The sequence below is a fragment of the Ochotona princeps genome, chromosome 5, assembly GCF_030435755.1.
Source record: "Ochotona princeps isolate mOchPri1 chromosome 5, mOchPri1.hap1, whole genome shotgun sequence".
NCBI classification, from domain to species: Eukaryota; Metazoa; Chordata; class Mammalia; order Lagomorpha; family Ochotonidae; genus Ochotona; species Ochotona princeps.
In genome coordinates, this window is record NC_080836.1 from 77490526 (window position 1) to 77514020 (window position 23495).

Consider the following 23495-nt stretch of genomic DNA (forward strand, 5'->3'; position numbering starts at 1 on the left):
TGGCAATGGGTAGGCTCAGCTGTATGCAAAACACAGCACTCTATTTAAGCTAAAATAGTAAGTGCCTGCCAGAGTCTAAAATTCTCTGCATCATCTCACTTGTACATGTGGTTCCAGTCTTTTTTTAAAGATGTGTTAGGAGCCACAGACTTATGGGCCTTAGACTTGGCCTACCTGACAGCCTGTTGCATTGCAAAGCCTGCTCGGGCAAGCAGGGCTACAGCAAGCAGGATATTAGGCCAAAGCATCCTCTGTAGAGCAAGCAGAATAGAACCTCCACCCTTGTTCCTGTTCAAATAATTAGTTCCTCCCGTTTCAATATAGATGATTAGTTCCTTCCCTGCTTCAACGAAGATAATTACTCCCAGGAAACCTCCCCTACCCCTCCTCCCCAGAGAAGAAGGTATATATATGAGGCGCAAAATAAAGCGCGAGAGGCACTCTTCTACCAAGTATGTGTGTCCATGTGTTTCTTGGGCCAGCAGCCTGGGGGCTAGCAGCCTGGCATTCCCAGTCCACCCTCAGGGTTTGAGCATCGTGTCCTGCAGGTCGGGACTAAGATGTATTAATTTTTGTATTGTAAAACCAGAAATACAGAGAGGAGGAGAGACAGAGACAAAGATCTTCCATCCGTTGATTCAATCCCCGAGTGGCTGCAATGGCTGGTGCTGCACTGATCTGAAGCCAGGAGCTTCTTCAGGATCTCTCACGCAAATGCAGGGTCCCAAGGCTTTGGGCCGTCCTCAACTGCTTTCCCAGGCCACAAGCAGGGAGCTGGATGGGAGGCAGGGCTGCCAGGACCTGAACTGGTGCCTGTATGAGATCCTGGCGCGTTCAAGGTGAGGACTTTAGCCGCTAGGCTTTTGTGCTTGCTGTGCCCCATATAGTTCCAGTCTTGTATCTGAATCACTCTTACTTACTCTTACCTTAGCCTGTCTCTGTTCTAAGCACCAGAGCTACTTCCTCTCTCAGGTACTACATATCTATTCTGCATTGAAAGTGTTCTTTTCATGAGGGTTCATTCTTGTCTTCTATACCTCAACTTAATCATCATCTCATCAGGAAGGTCTTCTGCCCACCTTCACCAGATCTGCATTTTTTTTATCCATAGCCCTCATTTTATTATTTGCTTAAGATTTATTTGTTTTACTTCAAAGGCAGAGTTAGCAAGAGACAAAGAGAGCTTTTCCATCCGTAGGTTCACTCCCCGAATGGTCACAATGGTCAGAAATGAGTGGCTCCAAAGCTGGGAGTCTAGAGCTTCTTCCTGGTCTCCCATATGGGTGCAGAGGTCCAAGACCTCTGACCATCTCCCGCTGGTTTCCTAAGCCATTAACAGGCAGGCAGATGGGAAGTAGAACCACCAGGACTCCAACTAGAGCTGGTGCCACAGGTGGAGGATAAGTTTGCTACACCACTGTACTGGCTTCTGTTGTTTGTTTTTTATGAAACTTTGTAATAGGTAATTTGTTCATATGTGTATTCATTTGTGTGTACACATGCATGCTTTGTTTACTCATTGTCTTCAGCAGATGTGACTCCATGAGGATAGAGTGTGAGAGAACAAAGAAAGAGACACAGACACTGAGCACACAATTGTGTTGTGAACAGAGGAATATAGTGTTATAGTATATCTGGAGAATCTAACTTAGTGGTGAGCAAAACAAAAGGTCTCACCGATCTAAAATCTCATGAGAAGTTGGCCAAGTGACAAAAGAAAGGAATAGTCTAAACAGAGGAAATAGCAAATATGAAGCCTAAAAAAGAATAGCAGCGTGAGGCAATTGGGGATGACAAAGCAAGAGCAGCAGGGTGGGGGCAGGAGGAGAGGTGTACAGAGGTGAACCCATGGAAAGTACAGGAAGCCTTAGAACCGAAGACTTCATCCCAAGAGAGTGCTTTAGGTAGTTGGCTGAGGTGACTGTGTTTGTGTTTTGCGGTGTATAGGGAGAACAGTCTACAGGCAGGGAATGGGATGCTTAGATAAGGGTGCTCAGAGAAGGCTGTGTAGATGGTAGCCATGCACTGAGATAAGAGAAACTTGCAGGAGGAGCGTGTTGGTGAGTGGATGATGAGGACCTGATAAATTTGGCTATGAGAAGGTTTATGGAACCTGTGAGATATACAAGAGGCGATGCCAAGCAGGACAGTGAATGGAGGACAGTCTGTAGGTCAGAGGAATTCTGGACACAAATGCAGGCATCAGTTCAGGGAGTGAGTGGAGAGGCTTACCTGGATCGTGCAGTAGTCTCACCATTTCAGACTGAGAGGGAGCCAGCAGAAGTGGCCCAGGCATAACCGGAGAGAAAGTGGATGGTGCTTGGGAAGTCTAAATCAAATGGTCTAAGACGAAAGTCTCAGTAGGTAACATAAAACACTCAGTAATTGAAACTCTGGTAATTCTCCACTTTTTATTAGAAAATTTCACATAAAAATTTCTTGAGGGGAGGGGAACTCCCAAAATCATTTGTTAAAAATGATTATTTGGGGGTGCTGGCATTGTAGCACAGTGAGTTAAGCTGTTGCCCATGTGACATCAGAATCACATATGAGCGAGCACTGGTTCAAGTCCTGCTGCTCCATTTCCCATCCAGTTTCTTGCTAATGTGTCTGGGAGAGCAGCAGAAGATGCCCCAAGAACTTGGGGCCCTGCAGGCCCATGGGAAATCTAGATGAAGCTGCTGGTTCCAGCCTGGTTTCAACTTGTCCCAGCCCTGGCTGTTGTGGCTATTTGGGGAGTGACAGTAGATGGAAGAATCTCCTTTTCTCTCCCTCTCTCATAATGCTTAAATAAATAAATTTTTTTAAAAAAGAGAGAATTTGGGATAGGCAGTTGGAAAAGTGGTTAATCATCACTTGGGATGCTGCATCCCACATCTGAGTGTCTGGGATGAGTCGCTGCTCTGCTTCAGAACTCAGCTTCCTGTGAATTCCTGTGGGTGGAGGGGGAGCGGTGGTTGATGGCTTGAGCACTTCAGTGCCTGCCGTCTCTGTGTGTGGGAGACCTAAATGGAATCCCAGGCTCCTAGCCTGGGCCTGCCCAATCCTAGCTGTTGTGGGCATTTGTGGAGTGACCCAGGAGATTCACGTTTTTTTCCATTATTGTCACTGTCTGCCAGCCATAAAAATGGAAGAAAAAGAAGACAAGGAGAGGTCTCCAGAAAGTTCACAGAAACGATATATTATTTTAAAAGTTTTTGGCACCAAAATAAACATGCCCTTGAATTCTATTTTTCCATGAACTTTAAATGTATCCACATATTTTTATGTCAATATTTTTATCCTTTCATATCTGACAATGCATAAAAGTTCTGCATTGTGTTGTAGCTACAACAGATGCATCCTTTGATTTCTTTCTATTGTAGAGTGAAAGGAATGTAAGATTTCAATAAGTCTCATTTTACTGACTGTATAAACCTCTCAGTCCTTACCCCAACAGGCTCAATGTAGGGTTGAGGAAGCACAGGGCAAACAAGCCTATCTGTCATTTTGTCTTGCAGAGTTTCAGTATGCACCAACTTCTGAAATGCTGCTTCTTGTCTACAACTTCCTACAGTCGCATTTCAACCTTGGAGAGGAAATGGAAAATTTGAATTATATCCTAAGAAAAGCATGGTTAAAACAGAGGGAGACATGTTTATTCTGCTCATCCTTGAAATACAGGGACTCTCTTCATAGCTAAACTAGCAAGCTAAAGACCAAGACATCACTTTCATGCACTTTGTTTACTCTGGATCTTTTATACCACATAATGAAGTCAAGGGCAAGAGTAAACGGTGCTTTCTCCAGTACCACTAAATCATAAAGCAGACTGAAGAGTTCTGTGGTGTCCAAGAGGTTTTTTTTTTAATAAGCATACTTTCATGATTTCATTCTTTCAAATTTTTTATTTACAAGTCAGTCAAATATCACCTCTTGCAAGGAAGGCTGAAATGGTTAACACCTGCTTCAGTTGAAGTAGGCTCATTAGTTCATGAGTGCTGAGTGATTTCAGTTGTCAAGTGGGATGAAAAGTATTTGCTGAAACTATAGCATTTGAATTTCTATTAGAAACACAACTGGAAGCCAAAGGTGAACTATCTTTACCATACATCCTTACTGAAACAAAGACATTTTAACTGTTTGAATGGATAAAATTCTCTGATGAAAACCCATTCTTAAGGTGAGAAAATTTAAAAGCCCTTTAACTGACCAGAGTACTTGGGTCAGTAAAGCTACCATACTCACTTTGGTTTAACTCGTAAATATATAATGAGTTCCTATGTGGTGCAAGCCAAAGTGCCCCATGCAACTTCCAGGTCTTTGTTTAAAGGCAGTTCTTCTCTTACCCACTGTTTTTCTCTTTCCTTTAAAAAATCTATTAATTTTTTATTGGCAAGGCAGATATAGAGAAGGGCAGAGAGAAAGATCTTCTGCTGTGTCACTCCCCAAGGTGCTGCAACGGCCAGAGCTGGGCTAATCTGAAGCTCGGAACTTCCTCAGGTCTGCCACACTGGTGCAGGGTTCCAAGGCTTTGGGTTGCCTTCTACTGCTTTCCCAGGCCACAAGCAGGGGGCTAGAGGAGAAGCAGAGCGGCCAGGATACAAACCGGTTCCCAAATGGGATCCAAGGCGATGACTTCAGCACCAAGGAAGTCAGACCCTTAGGCACTGTTTAAAACCCGATTCAGCTGTGTGAATGGTATCGCAGGCCTCCTGTAGGTTTCTATCTGGTGAAAAGGTGTTTCGTCCTCACTCTGGGTTGTAGTGAACGGGCAATGTCAAGTCTTTGCAAGACCTTAGACAACTTACAGCAAGCTCTAGGGCTAAAGACTGGGAACCTCTTTCTGTGGTGGGAGGGAGGAGAGAGGAGACGGGTGGTGAGCAGAGATGGTGGGTTCTGAATCACGTGAAGACGCTGGAATTGCTGAGTGCCTTCCACACATTCTCATTTAACCTTTGGTTAATCAATCACAACTGTGTGTAGGAGATGCTATGCTTAACTGCATTTTACAGATAAGGAAACTGGCCAGTGACGTACCCAAGGTCAAAGAGTAAGTCAGTAGTGGGTCTGGGATCAGAGCCTCCCCTTCTAGTCTCCTAGGCTTTCTGCCACAGTACTCAGTGACTCAGTAGGAGTTGTAGGTCCCTGGTGAATCATCCCGTGCCCACCACTCCCGCATTCGTACAGCATGGAATCTGTCTAGTATGCATACCTAATGAGGGAGTAAAGGGAAGAGGTCATGGACAGGAAATTCATCGCAGAGAAGCAAGAGTGTCGGTATGGGTCTGTCTGCTGGTCTTGATGGGTAGTCCTTTAGGACTAGGGTCACCGCCTACATTTCTGAGTCCTTGCCCATACCCCAAACACCTGTTCCCTCCTCAACACAAAAACATAGAGGCTGGGGAGGGGGCGGGGAATTGCCTGGGTGTATCTCAATAATCATGAGGACCAAATAAAACCCTCTGTAGACTATAGCAGCCTGCCAACTCATAAGGTAGTAGACATCTTTACAAGGTGCCAGGGAATTGTGAAGCAGTGATTAGTTTCTCGATTACCTGAGCTACACACAGGAGGTGGACAATAGCACTGATAGGTGGGATCTGCAGATGTTCCCTAAAAATCGAGCTCTCCACAAGAGTTTTAATCTTTCTGAGAGCTTCAAGCAGAAGAAAAAGAAGAGAAGGGGGTGTAACCTGTCAGTAAGACTGATTCAGTTTTCTTCGAGCCCTTCCCACAGGTAGATGGAAGTAGGACAGAACAAAAAGATTAAAAAGGGGTGGGGGCAAAGGCAGAGGGCGAGGCGCGTCCGTGGTAACAGAAGCGTGGGGATGCCAGGAGTTATGGGTGCCAAGGCTTCAGACATTCCCTTTGGAGTCTGAGTCCCCCGGCGTTCCGTGTGGGATGCAGGAGATGCGCGTGGTCAGCCCCGCGCGTACGCGCCCTCACGTGTGCACACACACACGCACACACACGCACGGCGCGTCCTCTCCGCACCCCCTCCCCCGGAGGGGCGGGTCTCTCTCTTTAAAGAGCAGACGGTCTCCGCGCAAACCCTGGTTCTCTAAGGCCCCGGGGGTCCGGGACCCGAGCTGCTCGCAGCCAATCGGCGCGGTGGAGCGGCTCGAGCGCGGCTGACGCTGCACCAATGGACGCCCGCGAGGGGCGGGGGCAGCGGCGGAGACACTATTGTTGATGAGGAGCGGCGGCGGCGACGGCTGCACCACCTCGTTGCTGCTGGCTGCTGGCTGCTGGCCGCGGCCCGCTGCTCGCCACCCCCACCCCCGGCACCCCGGAGTCTGGCTTCGTCACCCCATCGCGGGGCGGGGGTGGTCTTCCCTCCGGCTTCGAGAATCTTCCCCTCGCAACCCAACAACAACAAACGCCTTCCGTCTCGCCCAGTCACTGGGGAGTGGGAGGTGGGGAGGGGGACCATGTCCCAGCGAGTGAGGCGCAATGGGTCCCCCACGCCGGCTGGTTCTGTCGGGGGCAGTACGGTCGCCACGGCCGGGGGAGCCGGCAGCCGCCTGCAGCCCATGAGGGCGACGGTTCCGTTCCAGCTGAAGCAGCAGCAGCAACATGGCAGCCCCACGCGGAGCAACGGCGGCGGCGGCAACAACAACGGCGGCTGCTGTGGCGGCGGCGCCTCAGGCCCCTCGGGCGGCGGCGGCGGCGGGGCCCCACGAACCGCTTCACGCAGCACCAGCCCCACGCGCGGCGGCGGGAGCACGGCCGCGCGCACCAGCCCCACGGTGGCCACGCAGACGGGCGCGTCCGTGACGTCCACGCGAGGCACCAGCCCCACGCGCGGCGCCGCGCCGGGGGCCCGAGGGAGCCCCCCACGGCCGCAGCCTCCGCCGCCGCTGCTGGGTACCGTGTCGTTGTCGCCTTCCTCGTCGCCCACCCACCTGTGGACCGGCGAGGTGAGCGCGGCCCCACCCCCAGCCCGGGTCCGGCACCGGAGGAGGTCCCCGGAGCAGAGCCGAGTGTCCCCGGAGAAGAGGAGCCCGAGCGCCCCGGTTTGCAAAGCGGGTACGTGCCGAGGCATGCGGGAAGGGGTCCTGGGCGTGCGTTGTGGCGGCCGCGCGGGGACTGCGGCGGAGCCGGGTGGCCGGGGGCGGGGCGCGCGGCCGGGGGCGGGGCTGGGCGCGCGCGGTGTGGCCGGGCGGTGTGGCCGGGCAGCCTCCCCTCGCCTCCCCTCGCCTCCCCTCGCCTCCCCTCGCCTCCCCTCGCCTCCCCTCGCCTCCCCTCGCCTCCCCTCGCCTCCCCTCGCCTCCCCTCGCCTCCCCTCGCCTCCCCTCGCCTCCCCTCGCGGCCCTGACCGGGGCCCTGACCGGGGCCCTGACCGGGGCCCTAACCTTTGCTGGGGGGTGGGGGTGGGGACACGCAGCTGGTCGGCGTTAATTATAAACTCAGGAACCCAGCGTGCTGCCGGCTCTCCCTTGGTCCAGGTGGGGGTGGTGAGGCCAGGAGTGGCTGTCACTATGTTTTAATGACCTCCTTGATGCTGGCAGAGCTCATGTCAGCGGCCGAGTGTTTCTGGGCCACAAAGTAGTGTTTTCAGGGCTGGTTTCGGATCGCCGCGGAGAGTGGGTTTTCGTTTCTCAATGGTAGCAAGAAGTGAGAAGTTGGACAAGGTTCCTTTGGAAGATTTGTGAAATTTGACTGAGGGTTTGGGAGTATTTCTCCTTCATTGTTGTTTGTTGTTGTTTTGAATGTGAGAAAACAAAAGCCAGGGTTTTTCTCTCTCTTTGTAGGGATCTGATACATATTTTATTTTCCTGTATGCCTGGCTGCTTTCTTGGGACAGGTTCTAAATGGAGGTGTTGTTTCCAGTGGAGTCATGCAAAAGCAGTACCTAGATAGAAATTCCGATTGTGAGAAAAGGGGCTAAAATTTGTCTTGTCTGAATCCAATGAAAGAAACGAGTAGTTCAAGTATGTGTTAATTGTACTCACACACAGGTTTGCCTCTGGGAGTTTGTTAGTCTTGCAGGTGGAGTGATTGGGGACCTCAGGCAGTGAGGCCAGTCCTTGCTTCCCAAGTACACCAGCTGCAGTGATTTCAGAAATGCAAAGAGGATGGATGCTACTTGACACTTATTTCATGGAAGGTTTAACAGAACCTGGGAGACAACAGAGCACGCTGAAATTAGGTGTGCTCAGTTTCTGTTTCTTTAAAGGTTTATTTATTTTTATTGGAAAGTCGGATATACAGAGAGGAGGGGGGAGAGAGACAGAGGAAGATCTTCCGTCCTCTGATTCACTCCCCAAGTGGCTGCAACAGCTAATGCTCTGCCGATCCAAAGCCAGGAGCCAGAAGTTTCTTCTGGATCTCCCACGTGGGTGCAAGGTCCCAAGGCTTTGGGCTGTCCTCGACTGCTTTCCCAGGCCACAAGCAGGGAGCTGGATGGGAAGTGGGGCCGGCAGGACACAAACTTGCACCCATATGGGATCCTGGAGTGGGCAAGGCGAAGACTTTAGCCATAGGCTACAGTGCTGGGCCCAGGTGTGCTTAGTTTCGGAAGCAACTCTTTAATCTGCTGAGCAAAATGGCTTCAGTTTGTGTTTGACGCTCTGAAGCCAGGAAAGTGTGTCAGATGGAGGGAGGGAAGTGCTGCTGAGGTGGGGCTCCCAGGATGGTGACAGATTCTGGCTCCTCTGTTAGCTGTGTGAGACAAAACAGAGAAGCCCAATACAAACTGGGTTAATGAATATTGACCAAGTTTAATGGCAGATGTTCTTTGTTTCCAGATGTGTGCATGTGTTATTTGAAAAGCAGACTGACAGAGAGGGAAGGGGGATGAATCTTCTGCTGATGAGAGAAAAATAAATGTGAATCTTCAGTTGGCTGGTTCACTCCCCAAATGGCCGCAAGAGCCAGATGTTGGCCAGACTGAAGCCAGGAGTGACACACCTGTCTCCCACTGGGACGATGGCAGGGTCCCAAGGACTTGGTCTGGCTTCTAGTGCCTTTGCCGGCACGTTAGTAGGGAGCCAGATCAGAAGCAGAGTAGCTGGGCCTTGGGCTGATCCCAGTGCTGACCCGGAAGATGCTCTTTTCTAGAATGTCTTTGTTGACTGAGATCTCAAGCTTTTCATATACTTACTCTGCATGTTTTTCAAAGCTCTGTCCCCTGAGATTCATCCTTTCATGAGATATTCTTGATATAAAATCAGTTGTCATCTTTGATTTTTTTTCTCCCTTTCCCACAAATAGAAAAAAAAGCCACCAGTACAGCTCTCTAAACTTGTGAGTACCGCCTGTTATGAAATCTGACTCATGTGTGAATAGCTGCTTGCTTTCTTGCCAGCAGTGTCTGCTTGTTTCACTCTAGTGACCATCCATGCAGAGGTGGGACACATTTTTATGTCAACTCTTGATTGTATACACAATGTTGGAAGTAAATCACTTGCTGTTTTTTTTAAAGATTTATTATTATTTTTTTTATTACAAAGTCAGATATACAGAGAGGAGGAGAGACAGAGAGAAAGATCTTCCGTCTGATGATTCACTCCCCAAGTGAGCGCAACGGCCGGTGTTGCGCCAATCCGCAGCCGGGAACCAGGAACTTCTTCCATGTGTCCCACGCGGGTGCAGAGTCCCAAAGCTTTGGGCCGTCCTCAACTGTGTTCCCAGGCCACAAGCAGGGAGCTGGATGGGAAGTGGAGCTGCCGGGATTAGAACCGGCACCCATATGGGATCCAGGCGGGTTCAAGGCGAGGACTTTAGCCACTAGGCCATGCTGCCAGGCTCTCATTTGCTGTTTTGTACAACTAAATGTGAAAGTGTTTGTAATCACCGGATTCCTCTTTTGACTACCACAGTTTTTAGTCTTAATGAAATCTAAAATCCTTATGTAGAGTGGAAGAATCTACCTCATACAGTTTTAGAAGTTTCATGTGACTCAAATTCAAGTGTCACCTACATCTAACTGCTGGCTTCTACGTCTCATATTGGGTAAGCTAAATCTTTCATCTTTGTTAGGAAATCCGGTATCTCAAAGCCTTTAAGTTGGAGGGCTTGGGATCTTTCTTTTTATGGGGTTAAGCTAGCTAGTCATTGACTGATCACAACTTTTTTTTTTTTTTTTGGCTGTTATGAAGTAGTCCAAGTACCATTTCTGGCAAATCTCTCTTTTTTTTAAGATTTGTTTTAGGACCTGTGACGATGGCTCAGTGGCTGAATCTTCACCTTGCATGCACTGGAATTCTGTGTAGGCACCGGTTTGTGTCCAAGCTGCTACACTTCCATCCAGCCCACTGCTTATGGTCTTGGGAGGCAGTGGAGGATGGCCTGAGGCCTGGGGACCCTGCACCTGTGTGGGACACCCGGAGGAGGCTCCTGGCTGTGGATTGGCTCAGTTTGAACCATTGCAGGGAGTGGGCCAGCAGATGGAGGATCTTTATCTCTTGTTTTCTTCTCTCTGTGGATCTACCTTTTCAACAAAAATATAGGAAAATATTAAAAAGTATATATGTATTTATTTTAAAGTCATAGTGAAAGACAAATCTTTCATGTGTTGAATCCTTCCCTAAATAGTGAAATAACCAGCAGCTTCTTCCAGATCTCTCATATGTGCACAGGGAACCAAACCCTTAGGCTGTCTTCTGCTGCTTCACCAGGCACATTTGTAGGGAGCTGGCTCAGAAGTGGAGCAGTCAGACCTTGAACTGATGCCAGTATTGGCTTAGCTTGTGAGATGCAGTGCCAGCCCCTCTGATATTTTCAACACTCTATCATTACGGCCTGCCATTTCTCCACAGCAAAGTGGTTAATCATTACAAAGGAAACTGGGCCTTTTATTTAACTGTGTCTTTTATTCAGTAAATTGTCAGATGCATTTATTTATTTATTTTTAAAGATTTATTTATTTTTATTACAAAGTCAGATATACAGAGAGGAGGAGAGACAGAGGAAAATCTTCTGTCTGATCATTCACTCCCCAAGTGAGCCGCAACGGCCGGTGCTGTGCCGATCCAAAGCTGGGAACTAGGAACTTCCTCTGCGTCTGCCACGCGGGTGCAGGGTCCCAAAGCTTTGGGCCTTCCTCGACTGTTTTCCGAGGCCACAGGCAGGGAGCTGGATGGGAAGCGGAGCTGCCGGGATTAGAACCGGTGCCCATATGGGATCCCGGGGTGTTGAAGGCGAGGACTCCAGCCACTAGGCCACGCCGCTGGGCCCGTCAGATGCATTTAAAATAGAGATATAAATATAATCACATAGAGGTGAAGAGAATAGGCTTTGGGTAGACAGTCTGTTTAGTACCAATGTTTTGCTACTTAGAAGTCATGCAGTGTGGGGAGACAAATAGTTTTCTTATCTATAAAATGAGTGATATGGGCCAGTGGCATGGCATAGTAGTCTAAGCTTCTGCCTGCAGTGCTGGCAGCTTATAAGGGGACCAGTTTATGTCCCAGCTACTCTACTTCCAGTCCAGTTCCCTGCTTGTGGCCTGGGAAAGCAGCGGAGGATGGCTTAGTCCTTGGGTCCCTGCACCCATGTGAGACCTGGAGAGGCTCCTGGCTTTGGACTGAACCAGACCTGGCTGTTGTGGCCATTTAGGGAGTGAACCAGCTGGAAGATTCTCTGTCTCCCCTTCTTTCCTTTCCTCCATCCCTTCCTCCCTTTCTTCCTTCCTTTATTTTTCCTCCTTCCTTCCCTTTCTCCGTCTTTCTGTAACTCTTTTTCAAATAAAAATAAATATATGATAGATCTTTAAAAAAAAGTAGGTGATGATGATAAACTTGATGGGGCCAAATGATAAAAAGTCAAAAAATTATTCAGCACATAGTACTTTTGTATGAAACTTAGTTAATGGTTATTAGTTTTATTACTGGTTCTGACTGTAATATAAATTGCCACTATGAGCTCATTTTTGCTGATTGTGTGAAATTTTCTTTTTTAAAAAATTAGTTTTGTTTTGCAACTAAGTCACTTCTAAGTTCTTATTTACTTGAGAGACAAAAAGCCATAGTGAGTTCCTACTTGGTGATTGTCCAAATGTCCTCCGTGGTCAGAATTTTGCTGAGTAAAGTAGATCCTTCAAAGTTCTACATTTGAATACATTCAATTCTGATTGAACTATTGCGTCTGTGGTTAACTGTACAGTACAAAGATGTTAACAAATACTAGGAACTCCAGGGGCAGACTGGAGTGTCAATGGGAGAGACTTAACTCACCTGAGAGTGAATAATTGTATAAGGAAAGGTATAGAGTTTCTCCTAGGAAATAGCATTTGATTTGGGTTAAAAAGGAAGGAACATAACTTGTTGTCGGAACTTAGAGGTGTATAAAACATACATAACATATTAATCCTGTATGGCTTTTTTCCTATAAGGCAGAATGAGAGTAAAGTGATAGACATCTTCTGTATGCTAGTTCACTGCCCAGATGGCTGCAATGGCCAAGGCAGGATCAGGCGCAAGCTAGGAGCCTGAAACTCATCTGTCTCCCATGTGAGTGACAGGGTCCACACTCTTGGGCCTCTTCTGCTTTCCTAAGCACGTTAGTAGGGAGCTGGATCAGAAGGGGAGCACTGAATTCAAACTGACACTTATGTTGGAGAGATGCCAGCAGCACTGGTGGCAGCTGAAACTGTGTGCCAAAACAGATAGATTTCTTATGTGTGGGAAAGAACTCTGTCATTTAAAGCTATTTTTGTATATTAATATCATTGTCATCTAAGAATTTAGATATTGAAAGCTGATTTATTAGTTGTATTTGTATTCTTTTTTTCCAAAGATTTATTTTTATTACAAAGTCAGATATACAGAGAGGAGAGACAGAGAGGAAAATCTTCCGTTGAATGATTCACTCCCCAAGTGACTGCAACAGCCAGTGCTATGCTGATCGGAAGCCAGGAGCCAGGAGCTTCCTCCAGGTCTCCCACGTGGGAGCAGGGTCCCAGGGCTTTGGGCCGTCCTCAACTGCTTTCCCAGGCCACAAGCAGGGAGCTGGTTGGGAAGTGGAGCTGCTGGGGTTAGCACCAGTGCCCATATGGGATCCTGGCGTATGCAAGGTGAGGACTTTAACTGCTAGGCCACTGTGCCGGGCCCTGTATTTATATTCTTGAATGAGAAGAGTTCATATATGTATATGTAACACATATTTAGGATGACTGGAGTGTGAGTTTGAGATGGAAGATATTGAAGGAGAGTAATTGACGGAGACATTGAGCACCTGAACTTAGGGATGATGGAAATGGCAAGGTTAAGAGATTGAAGAGTCCAATTTGGTAGCCTGGGGAATGCAGGGACTTGGAAAGGGAGACCTAATGAAGCATGGGAGTTTGGAGGAGGATACTGGAAGAGTAGATTTGGGAAAGGAAAATTAGTTCAGTCTTGAAAATGTTTATTTTTTGCTATTAGTAAATCCAGTTATAAGTTTTGGCAATTAGTTTTAGGGCTTTGGAATATGATTTGAATTGGGTAAAATAAAAAGATTGAGTTCAGCAAGCATTCATTTAACATGTATTTCATGCCGTTTGTGTACAAGGTTTTTCTTGAAATGCCTAATCACTAGGTTAGATAATATGATCGGGAGAAAACTAAAGAACTGTGGCAATAAACAAGTATTTTACGGGTAGAAAGAAGTCAGTGAAGAAGCCTGAGCATTTGATAGGAGGAGAAGAGGTAGGAAAATGTTGAGAATATCAAAAGTAAGATCGTGTTTCAAGGAGGAGATGGTAAAAATGCTGTAAAGAGAGCAAGTAGGCTGGGCTGGGAAAAATTAGGCTTTGGAATTTCACATTTGGGTCAGTTGATCATCTCTAATAAGAGAAAGCAGTTTGAGTAGCATGCTGGTGACACAAGTCAGGTCAAAGTGGTGAGTGAAGAAAAACTGGATGAAGGGTACTGAGGTTCCTGTTTTTAAAATGGGGGACACTTCACATTTTTAGGTATATGGGTAAGTTTTGTAGGAGAACAGCAAGGTCAGGAGAAGATGGCAAGAGAAGATAGAGCAAGCAAATGCCAGAGGCCGTAGGATCTAGTGCATGATGGAGTTTCAGACATCTCCAAGACCACTAAGAGTACTTTTTCCTCTTTTAGAGGAAGGGGTAAGAGTGTGGCCAGGGTGGTAGGTTACTCAGCAGTAGAAAGATAGGAAGTTGAGAAAGTCGGCTACTTCCGTCTCCAAGTTACTCGAAAAAATTAAAATACTTGTCTTAATGCTATATTTCTGCATTAAAATTTTATTTTTATTGTGGTACATACACATAACTGAAAGTGTCAGATGACACTGGATATGTAAGCAAATGATATTTTCTTCTGCTACATCCTATACTTCTACTTCCTGTTGCTTAGAGATCGCCACTGCAGCTCTTTGGGGTTTCTTCTGGTGTTTGCCTACACATTTTCTGAGTAACATTTTCTGTTACTGCTTAAGGAAGTGTTTTCCTTCAGTTTTACGTGTATTTATTTTGTGACTTCCTACTATGGAACATGTAGGGTTAACTCTATCATCCTGTTCTATTGCGGTTATAATCTCCTTTTGATAATCAGTATTAATATTATAATGGCTAAATATTTACAGCATAATAGTTCCATTTCCTTTTTAACTTTTATGCTCCTTGAAATTAAAATGGCTCTTTTTTTGTTGTTGTTGTTTGCCTCATTTTTTTTCTGGATGACAACTTCATACTCACACTTTTGATAATGGAAAGTTTCCTAGGCAAAAACATTATCAGTGTTTAGGCTAGTGATTAAGATGCCTGTGTCCCCACTGGAGTGCCAGTTCTATTCCTGGCCCTTGACTCCAGCGTCCTACCGACACAGACCCTGGGCAACAGCAGTAATGGCTAGTGGAGCCCATTGGGCCTACCACAGGAGGGACCTGGATTGCATTCGTGCTCCTGGCTCAGTCCTAGCATTTTGGGTATTGGGGAAATCAGGTGGGAGCTTGCTCTGTGTTTGCCTCTCAAATACATGCATAAATAAGTTAAAAACATCCTGAATCTTTTTTCAGTTTGTACCACTCAGAGAAGCATCCTCTCTGGAGTTGTTCATCCCACTTCAAACCAGCCCCTGACCTATAAACCTGTACCCTAGCAGGGGTCATTGGACTTTGCTGGGCTTTCCTTCACCTCTTTTCTGTTTCAGATACACTAATTTCTGGAATATCCTGGTTTTGCTGAAATAGTCCCCAATACTTTTTTGAGAGAGGGAACATAGGTTTCTGTTTTAATTTTAGATCTTGAGTGTCTGGATTTCTACTCTTGACAGTTTGAGTATAGAATTAAAACTCTAGGTTAGAAATAATTTGTCTACTGAATTTTGAAAGAGCCTCAATTTCTACCTTCTAGAATGGCTTTCCAAAATTCTGATGGTGCACAGATTCTCAACTGTTTGAATATAATGGGCAGGTGTGCATGTTGTCTTTGGAAGTTTTATGTGAGGCGTTCTCCTATTCATCATGCTGATTACTTCATGGTTGTTTTTTCAGCCTAGAGTCTCTGCATTTTGGAGAACTTTTCTTTAATAAATGTAACAGAAAGGAGGAAATATCAAAGTGTTGATTTGAAAAGGCAAAGTGAAAGAGGGAGAAGTCTTCCATCCTGGTTGGGCCAGGCTGAAGCCAAGGAGTCAGAACTCCAACCAGGTCTTTGACGTGGGTGGTAGCGATCCATATATGCGGACTGTCATCTGATGCTGGTCAGGTGCACTAGCCAGGAGCTGAAGCGAAGTTGATCCCAGCACACTGATGTGTTGATTAGACAACGTGTAAGAGGTATTTTATCTCCCTGTTAGAGAAAAAAAAGACATTCTAGAAAACTTGAAAAGGTATTGAAAGTTGGGGTATGAAAGAGAACACACTCCATCTGATAGTCCACTCCCCAATGACCAGCAGCACAGTTCAGTCTCCCTGCTGGAATGTCACTCTTTTTCTCTCTCCCACTTTCTTTATTCCTTCCTCCACCTCCTTTTTAGCTTTGCAGGTAAAATATATACATGCTGGGAGCAGTATTGTGGGCAGGTTAAGCCACCTCCTGTGGTGCCAGTGTCCTATATGGATACTAGTTCGAGACCTGGCTGCTTCATTTCCTGTCTAACTCCCTGATAAGGTACTGGGAAAAACAGCAGGAGATGGCCCAAATAGTTCGGCCTTGGATGAAGTTTTAAGCTCTTGGCTTCAATCAGATCCAGCCCCTGCCAGTGTGGCCATTGGAAAGTTAACCAACAGATGGAAAGTTTCCTCTTTCTCTGCATTTTCTCTTCCTCTTTCTCTCTGCCTTTCAAGTCTAGTAATTTTTTTAAAGTACCTGCTAAAATTGCAGATAATAGAGAATACAAGCAATCCTTCCATTGTTTGTTATTCCATTGGTTCTTCTGAGACATCATGCTCAGTGTTTGTTTTATTTAATTTCAGTTAACTTTTTTTTTTTTAAGATTGATTTTTATTACAAAGTCAGATATACAGAGAGGAGGAAAGACAGAGAGGAAGATCTTCCGTCCAATGATTCACTCCCCAAGTGAGCCGCAACCGGCCGGTGCTGCGCTGATCCGAAGCCGGGAACCAGGAGCTTCTTCCAGGTGTCCCACGCGGGTGCAGGGTCCCAAGGCTTTAGGCCATCCTCGACTGCTTTCCCAGGCCACAAGCAGGGAGCTGGATGGGAAGTGGAGCTTCTGGGATTAGAACCAGCGCCCATATGGGATCCAGGCGGGTTCAAGGCGAGGACTTTAGCCGCTAGGCCATGCTGCCAGGCCCTCAGTTAACTCTTTTTTTTTTTTTTTTTTTTTTTTTTTTTTTAAAGATTTATTCATTTTATTACAGCCAGATATACACAGAGGAGAGACAGAGAGGAAGATCTTCCGTCCGATGATTCACTCCCCAAGTGAGCCGCAACGGGCCGATGCGCGCCGATCCGAAGCCGGGAACCTGGAACCTCTTCCGGGTCTCCCACGCGGGTGCAGTGTCCCAATGCATTGGGCCGTCCTCGACTGCTTTCCCAGGCCACAAGCAGGGAGCTGGATGGGAAGTGGAGCTGCCGGGATTAGAACCGGCGCCCATATGGGATCCCGGGGCTTTCAAGGCGAGGACTTTAGCCGCTAGGCCACGCCGCCGGGCCCCTCAGTTAACTCTTAATGCACAAAAATAGGAGATGTCAAAAGTTAGTGGGAAATTTGCATTGACTTTTCATTTATTCCTTAATTATTTGAAGCCCTCTCATATGCATATGTAACTATGCACCTGGGTTGATTATGGGCTGTGTATTTGAATATCTTCATACTTATGTTGAATATTACGTGTACTTTTTGCATTTAATATGAATTTATTTTAGGACAGAGTATTAAAGGTGTAATTTTTTGGTTGAACCATGTGTATTTTTCTTTCCAGTGCTAGGTATTGTTTAAGAATTTATGTTGGGGGGCCCGGCGGCGTGGCCTAGCGGCTAAAGTCCTCGCCTTGAATGCCCCGGGATCCCATATGGGCGCTGGTTCTAATCCCGGCAGCTCCAGGAAGATCTTCCTCTCTCTGTCTCTCCTCTCTGTATATCCGGCTTTCCAATAATAATATAATCTTTAAAAAAAAAATTATGTTGGGCTCTAGTGGTTAAATCCTTGCCTTGCACATGCCGAGATCCCACATGGATGCCGGTTTGTGTCCTGGCTGTTTTACTTTCCATTCAGCTCCCTGATTGTGACTTGGGAGGGTGGTTGAGGATGGCCCAGGGCCTTGGAACCCTGCACCCATGTGGGAGACCTGGGGCACACTGTAGGCTCCTAGCTCTTGGGTTCGGATCAGCTCAGCTCTGGTCATTAGGCCACTTGGGGAGTGAACCAGTGGGCAGAGGATCTTTCTGTCTCTCCTCTGTGGGTCTGCCTTTCCAATCAAAAGTCAATGGATCTTTAAAAAATGAATTAATAGATAACATGAAAAATAATTTGTCAGTTCATAGTTGAGTTCAGTAAGCCTGTTCCTTTTTTCCTATGGAATTAATTTTTTTATAATTCCATTTTTATCTCCACTGTTAGTTTTATTGATTCTGTTAGCTCTTAGTGATTGTCCTAGAGCAGTGCTGTCAAGTAGAGCTCTGTGGATGCTAAGTTTTCTGCGCATCTAAAATATCTAATATTTCATATTAGAACCTCATTAAGTATTTGTTGCATGTCATCCTTTGTACTATCATTGTCAGACTTTGCATTCACTGTTACAAACCTTATAAAAACCACGTTACTTTTTTTTGCTTTAGATGGTTAATCTTTTAGAATAATTAAAAATTTGTGAAAAGTAATCTTTTTTTTTACTATTTTCAGGATTAATTTCTTTGTGTGAAGTAGGATGGTGGTAATATAAATGATAAAGAGGCTTATTTGAGAAGCAGGTGATAGGACTTGTTAACTAATTAGATTTGAGGGATGAAGGAGATGAGAGAATGTCACAATGACAGATTTTGAACTGCCTTAGGTACTTAAGTTAGTAATATCATTATTAATTAGTTTCATAAATACTGTTATATTCCTTATGCAGATTGAGTAGGCCATAGACTTTTGGGCCATAGACTTTTGCGACATAGTACACTAGAACTTTTTTTTTTTTTTTAAGATGCATTTTATTTTTATTACAAAGTCAGATATACTGAGAGGAGGAGAGACAGAGAGGAAGTGGAGCTGCCGGGATTAGAACCAGTGGCCATATGGGATCAAGGCGAGGACCTTAGCCGCTAGGCCACACTGCCAAGCCCAGTACACTAGAACTCTTAACATTTGTAAGTAACATAATAGTATTGTGCAAGTTTAGAAAAGAATGGAGGGCCCGGCGGCATGGCCTAGCGGCTAAAGTCCTCGCCTTGAAAGCCCCGGGATCCCATATGGGTGCCGGTTCTAATCCTGGCAGCTCCACTTCCCATCCAGCTCCCTGCTTGTGGCCTGGGAAAGCAGTCGAGGACTGCCTAAAGCTTTGGGACACTGCACCCGCGTGGGAGACCTGGAAGAGGTTCCTGGTCCCGGCATTGGATTGGCGCGTACCGGCCGTTGCGGCTCACTTGGGGAATGAAACATCGGATGGAAGATCTTCCTCTCTGTCTCTCCTCCTCTCTGTATATCCGGCTTTCCAATAATAATAAAAAAAATCTTAAAAAAAAAAAAAAGAAGAGAATGGAAAGGATTATCATTTTTATTCCCCCTCAATATACTGTTCTTAACACTTCATAGTTTTGTTTTTGTTTTTTCGTATTTTTATTTTACTGGCTTCTATACTATGATCTTCTGGGCTGTATCCAGTGGTTCCTGTAAAATCATTTCATAATGGTTATATTTTGTGTGTGTGTGAGTGTGTGGTTTCTTTTCAACTATTTTAAAAAATAAATCTTGGTAACTTTCTTCCTAGACTTGATTTGTTACATTTTTTTAAAAAAGATTTATTTATTTTACTTGAAAGTTAGTTACAGAGAGGGGAAAGACAGAGATTTTCTATCCTATGGCTGACTCTCCAAATGGCCGTAATGGCCAGAGGTGAGCCAGTAGAAAGCCAGGACCTTGGAGCTTCCTCTGGACCTCCCACATGGGATAGGGGACAAAGGAATTGGGCCATCCTCCATTGCTTTCTTAGGCCAGTAGAATGGAGCTGGATTAGAAGTAGATAAACTGGGACCTGAGTCAGTACCCATACAGAATTTTAGCCTGCTCCCCACTGCACTGGCCCCGTGTGTTGACATTTCTAACAGAAAAATAATTCCTGTTTATATTATTTTAAATTATTTTAGATCCTATGCTTGTGACATTCAGAGCAATTTATTGATATCCTTGGTCTTGTAGACTTCAAAATTTGATAGATTTTTGTGATATCAAATATAGACAAGAAGGGAGTACTTAATGAGAAAAGCCACATGTGAGTTTTCTGAGTGACAGTGCTTTGTACACAGTCAGAAATTGCCATTAACAGTATCCTTAAGGATTCCTGGAAGGTCCATCTGCTGTACGGGGAAAACTACCCTGCCGTACAGAGATGTTGTGTATGGACTGTGTAAGGAAGCCTGAGGACCCATGCCTTTGGACAGTCTCTGTCAGCAAAACTTGTTTCTCATTCTCTGGCTCGGTAACCTCTGATACCAGTTGTCATTAATGTTCCCCGTCCTTTTCTCTGGGGAAGGGAGTTATTCAAGATTTAAATGAGACTCGATAGAAACGTTGAATGGATAGCTTTTTATTTAAAAACACACACCCACACACACAAGCTGCATGAGATGAAAGACCTGTGCCCCTTCTTTTGCTTGCTTGTTGGCTTGGAGTTTATGGGTGACACGGATTTTTGCCTGTCCTGAGCGCTAATTTCTTGTCTTATAATTGAGCTTGGTTTATGAAAATTATACTGCTAGCTCAATATGTACTAATGATACTGTCTTTAATAATTCTAGGAAGTTCTTGTGTTGGAAATCCCTTTAATGCTGGAAAATTGCCCACTTCAATAAGAATTGATGAGATTATATTGGTTCATCGTATACTTTGTGATAATTGTTTTTTAAAAATGTTTATTTTCATCTACTTGAAAGGAAGAGTAAGATTCGTTCTCAAGTTCATTTTCCAAATGCCTACAAAGTTTATATATACTAGAATCTTGATAATTATCGTATGAATTTTGACACAATAGTAGTTGTGTATATATCAAAATCAAGATAAAGACTATTTCAATAACTAAGGTTTCCTAGTGCCCTCTGAAGTGACCTCTAGGCCATAGCAACCACTGGTTGTTTTTATTTCCTGTGGATTTACTTTTTTTTAGAATGTCATGTAAATGAATTTTACAATATTTAGTCTTTTGAGTTTAGTATAGTACATTTGATATTTATTTATATTGTCATGTGTATACTTGGTTTGTTCCTTTTTGGGAATTAATGATTGAATAAAGCTGCTATAAAGATTTGTATACAGGTTTGATTTTTAAATTTTGAACATAGTTTTTTCTTTCAACAGTTAGCTTGCTGGATTATGTAGCAAATTTATAAGAAACTGCCAATTTTTCAGAGTGACTTTTTGCTAATATTTTGTTGAGCATTTTTGCATCTATTTTCATGAGTTGTAATAATTGTGTTCTGGTTTAGGCATGAAGGTAACACTGACCTCATAAATGAGTTGGGACATGTTCCCTTCTTTATCTATTTTCTAGAAGAGATTGTGTAACCTTGACAATTTTGTTTCCTTTATTGCAAGAATCTCCTCAGTGAAACCATGTAGTTTCATTGTCAGGAGATTTATAAATATAAATTCAGTTTATTTAATAGATACAGGACTGATCAGGTTTTTGAATTTTTGAGGAATATGCTTCCATAGATTGAGATTTTTAGATTTATTTGTTTTTATTGCAAAGTCAAATATGCAGAGAGGAGAGAGACAGAGAGGAAGATCTTCTGTCTGATGATTCACTCCCCAAGTGAGCGCAATGGCCAGAGCTGAGCCAGTCTGAAGCCAGTAGCCAGGAGCCTCTTCTGGGTCTCCCACGTGGGTGCCGGTCCCAAGGCTTTGGGCCGTCCTCGACTGCTTTCCCAGGCCACAAGCAGGGAGCTGGATGGGAAGTGGAGCTGCCGGGATTAGAACCGGCGCCCATGTGGGATACGGGAGCTTTCAAGGCGAGGACTTTAACTGCTAGGCTACTGTGCTGGGCCCTAGATTGTGTCTTTTAAGGCATTGATACGTTCATGGATATAAAGTTGCAGTATTTCTTAAACTTTTTTGGGTTGTTGTTAGGTCTTAACCATATTATCACTTAATAATAATTTTTTTCTTTTAATTCTGCTTTTATCAGGATTCATAATCAAGATTATTCTGGCCTCCTTTATTTTGGGGAGGTTGTCCACAGTCCAGTTGTACCTATGCATTATTTATATTATGTTAAGTACACATTTCCAAAGTTCCGGGGTTCATAACTTTCAAGTATTATACCTTTAAAATTTTTATTGGTATAAAGGAAGCAAATTTCATGTTTTTTTTTAATAGGTAAAATTCTAAAATACTCAGAATGCTCTTTCTCTCTTCCTTCATCAACCCCTGCCCCACTTTGCTGTTACTTTAATTTCTGTGGAATTTGTTTTGGTAGCCATCCTTTATTTTAGTCCAATAATTGGTAATTTGTCTTGGGGCCAACAGTGCAAGTGGTAGCTCAATTCGCTGTGCTACAGAGCTGGTCTCGAGACAAATTTCGAATTACTGGGATAAAATTTGTGTGTTGGCCAGCATTTTAATGCAGGGGGTGTGAGCCATTGCTTGCAATGCAGATATGCTTTGTAAGTGCTGATTCTTTTTTTTATGTTTTATTATTATTGCTATCATTTTATGATACAGCTTCATATTCCGTTATGCCCTCCCCAATTCCCCCCCCCCCCAGCTAGTTCCTCTATATCATTACTAACATATAGTTCTTCCTACTCAGTCATATGTCCATCATTGCGGGCATGGACAATGGCATAGAGTCCAGAATCCTATTGTCAAGATAGAGTAAACAGTTTCATTATAAGTCCATTTTTGTCTGGAAGCAGAATTGCATACCACACTGCATCCTCACATCTGGATGTTAGTCTCCATTTCACAGCTACTGTACATCCCCTTAAATGAAAAGTCATACAAAATCAACAATAGAAAGAAAAATAGAGATTAACAACACCCTGAAGTTAAATGACATGTTACTAGATATGACAGTCTCCATTACACAACTACTATACATCCCCTTAAATGAAGAGCCACAAAACAAAATCAACATCCGGGAGAAAAAAGAAATTAATAACACCAAGAAGTTAAATAACTTGCTATTAAATGACTAATGTGTAGCTGAAGAAATGAAAATCAAGAACCTTCTTGAAGAAAATGATGCCACTGCATGATCCATGAGTCATTGAATGATTTAATCAGAAGAAAGTTTTGAAGAGATGAAACCAACAGAAAACAAAACCCATGCGATATCGTTTACGCTGATATTAGTTGAAGTGTCTCCTCCAGACAGTAAACAGATGGGTTTTGTTTTTTAATCCAGTCTACTAATCTATGACGTTTGATTGAGCTTAAGCCATTTACATTCAGAGTTTAACATACATGGCTGTTACTTTGGTCCTGTCATTTTAGGAATGGGTTGTTCATTGGTTTAGTCTTCTGATGATCTTTTTACTGGGATGTTGTTCCCATTTGCCTTTGGTTTTGGTGGGTGCTTTCCTCTTTGTCAAGAGAACATCTTGAAGTATCATTTGTAGGACAGGTTTGGAAGAGGCATATTCTTTTAGCTTTTCTTTACTGTGGAAGAATTTTATTTCATTTTCAAAGACAAAAGAAAGCTTTGCTGCATATGTTATCCTGGATCGACAATTTTTTTCTTTTAGAATCTGGAATATGTCACTCCATTCTCTTCTTGCCTGTAGAGTTTCCTGTGAGAGATCTCCTGTGAGCTTAATTGGCATTCCTTTATATGTCAATTGATTTTTTTCACGTGCACATTTCAGGATCTTTTTCTTATGTTCAATTGAAGAGAGCTTGATTATCATGTGTCTTGGTGAAGATTGTTTTTGATCAAGCCTGTTGGGAGTTCTGTGCCCC

The 23495-nt window shown here is 44.5% G+C and overlaps 1 protein-coding gene across 1 annotated transcript in view; it reads left to right on the plus strand.

Moving 5' to 3' along the window:
• The first annotated feature begins 6049 nt into the window (after nt 1–6049).
• FAM117B (family with sequence similarity 117 member B) overlaps nt 6050–23495 on the plus strand; it is a 92403-nt gene continuing 74957 nt past the window's right edge. Inside the window, exon 1 of the mRNA XM_004576927.3 lies at nt 6050–7011. Coding sequence (XP_004576984.2) covers nt 6414–7011 — 598 coding nt within the window. The 5' untranslated portion in view covers nt 6050–6413. The remainder of the gene's footprint in view (nt 7012–23495) is intronic.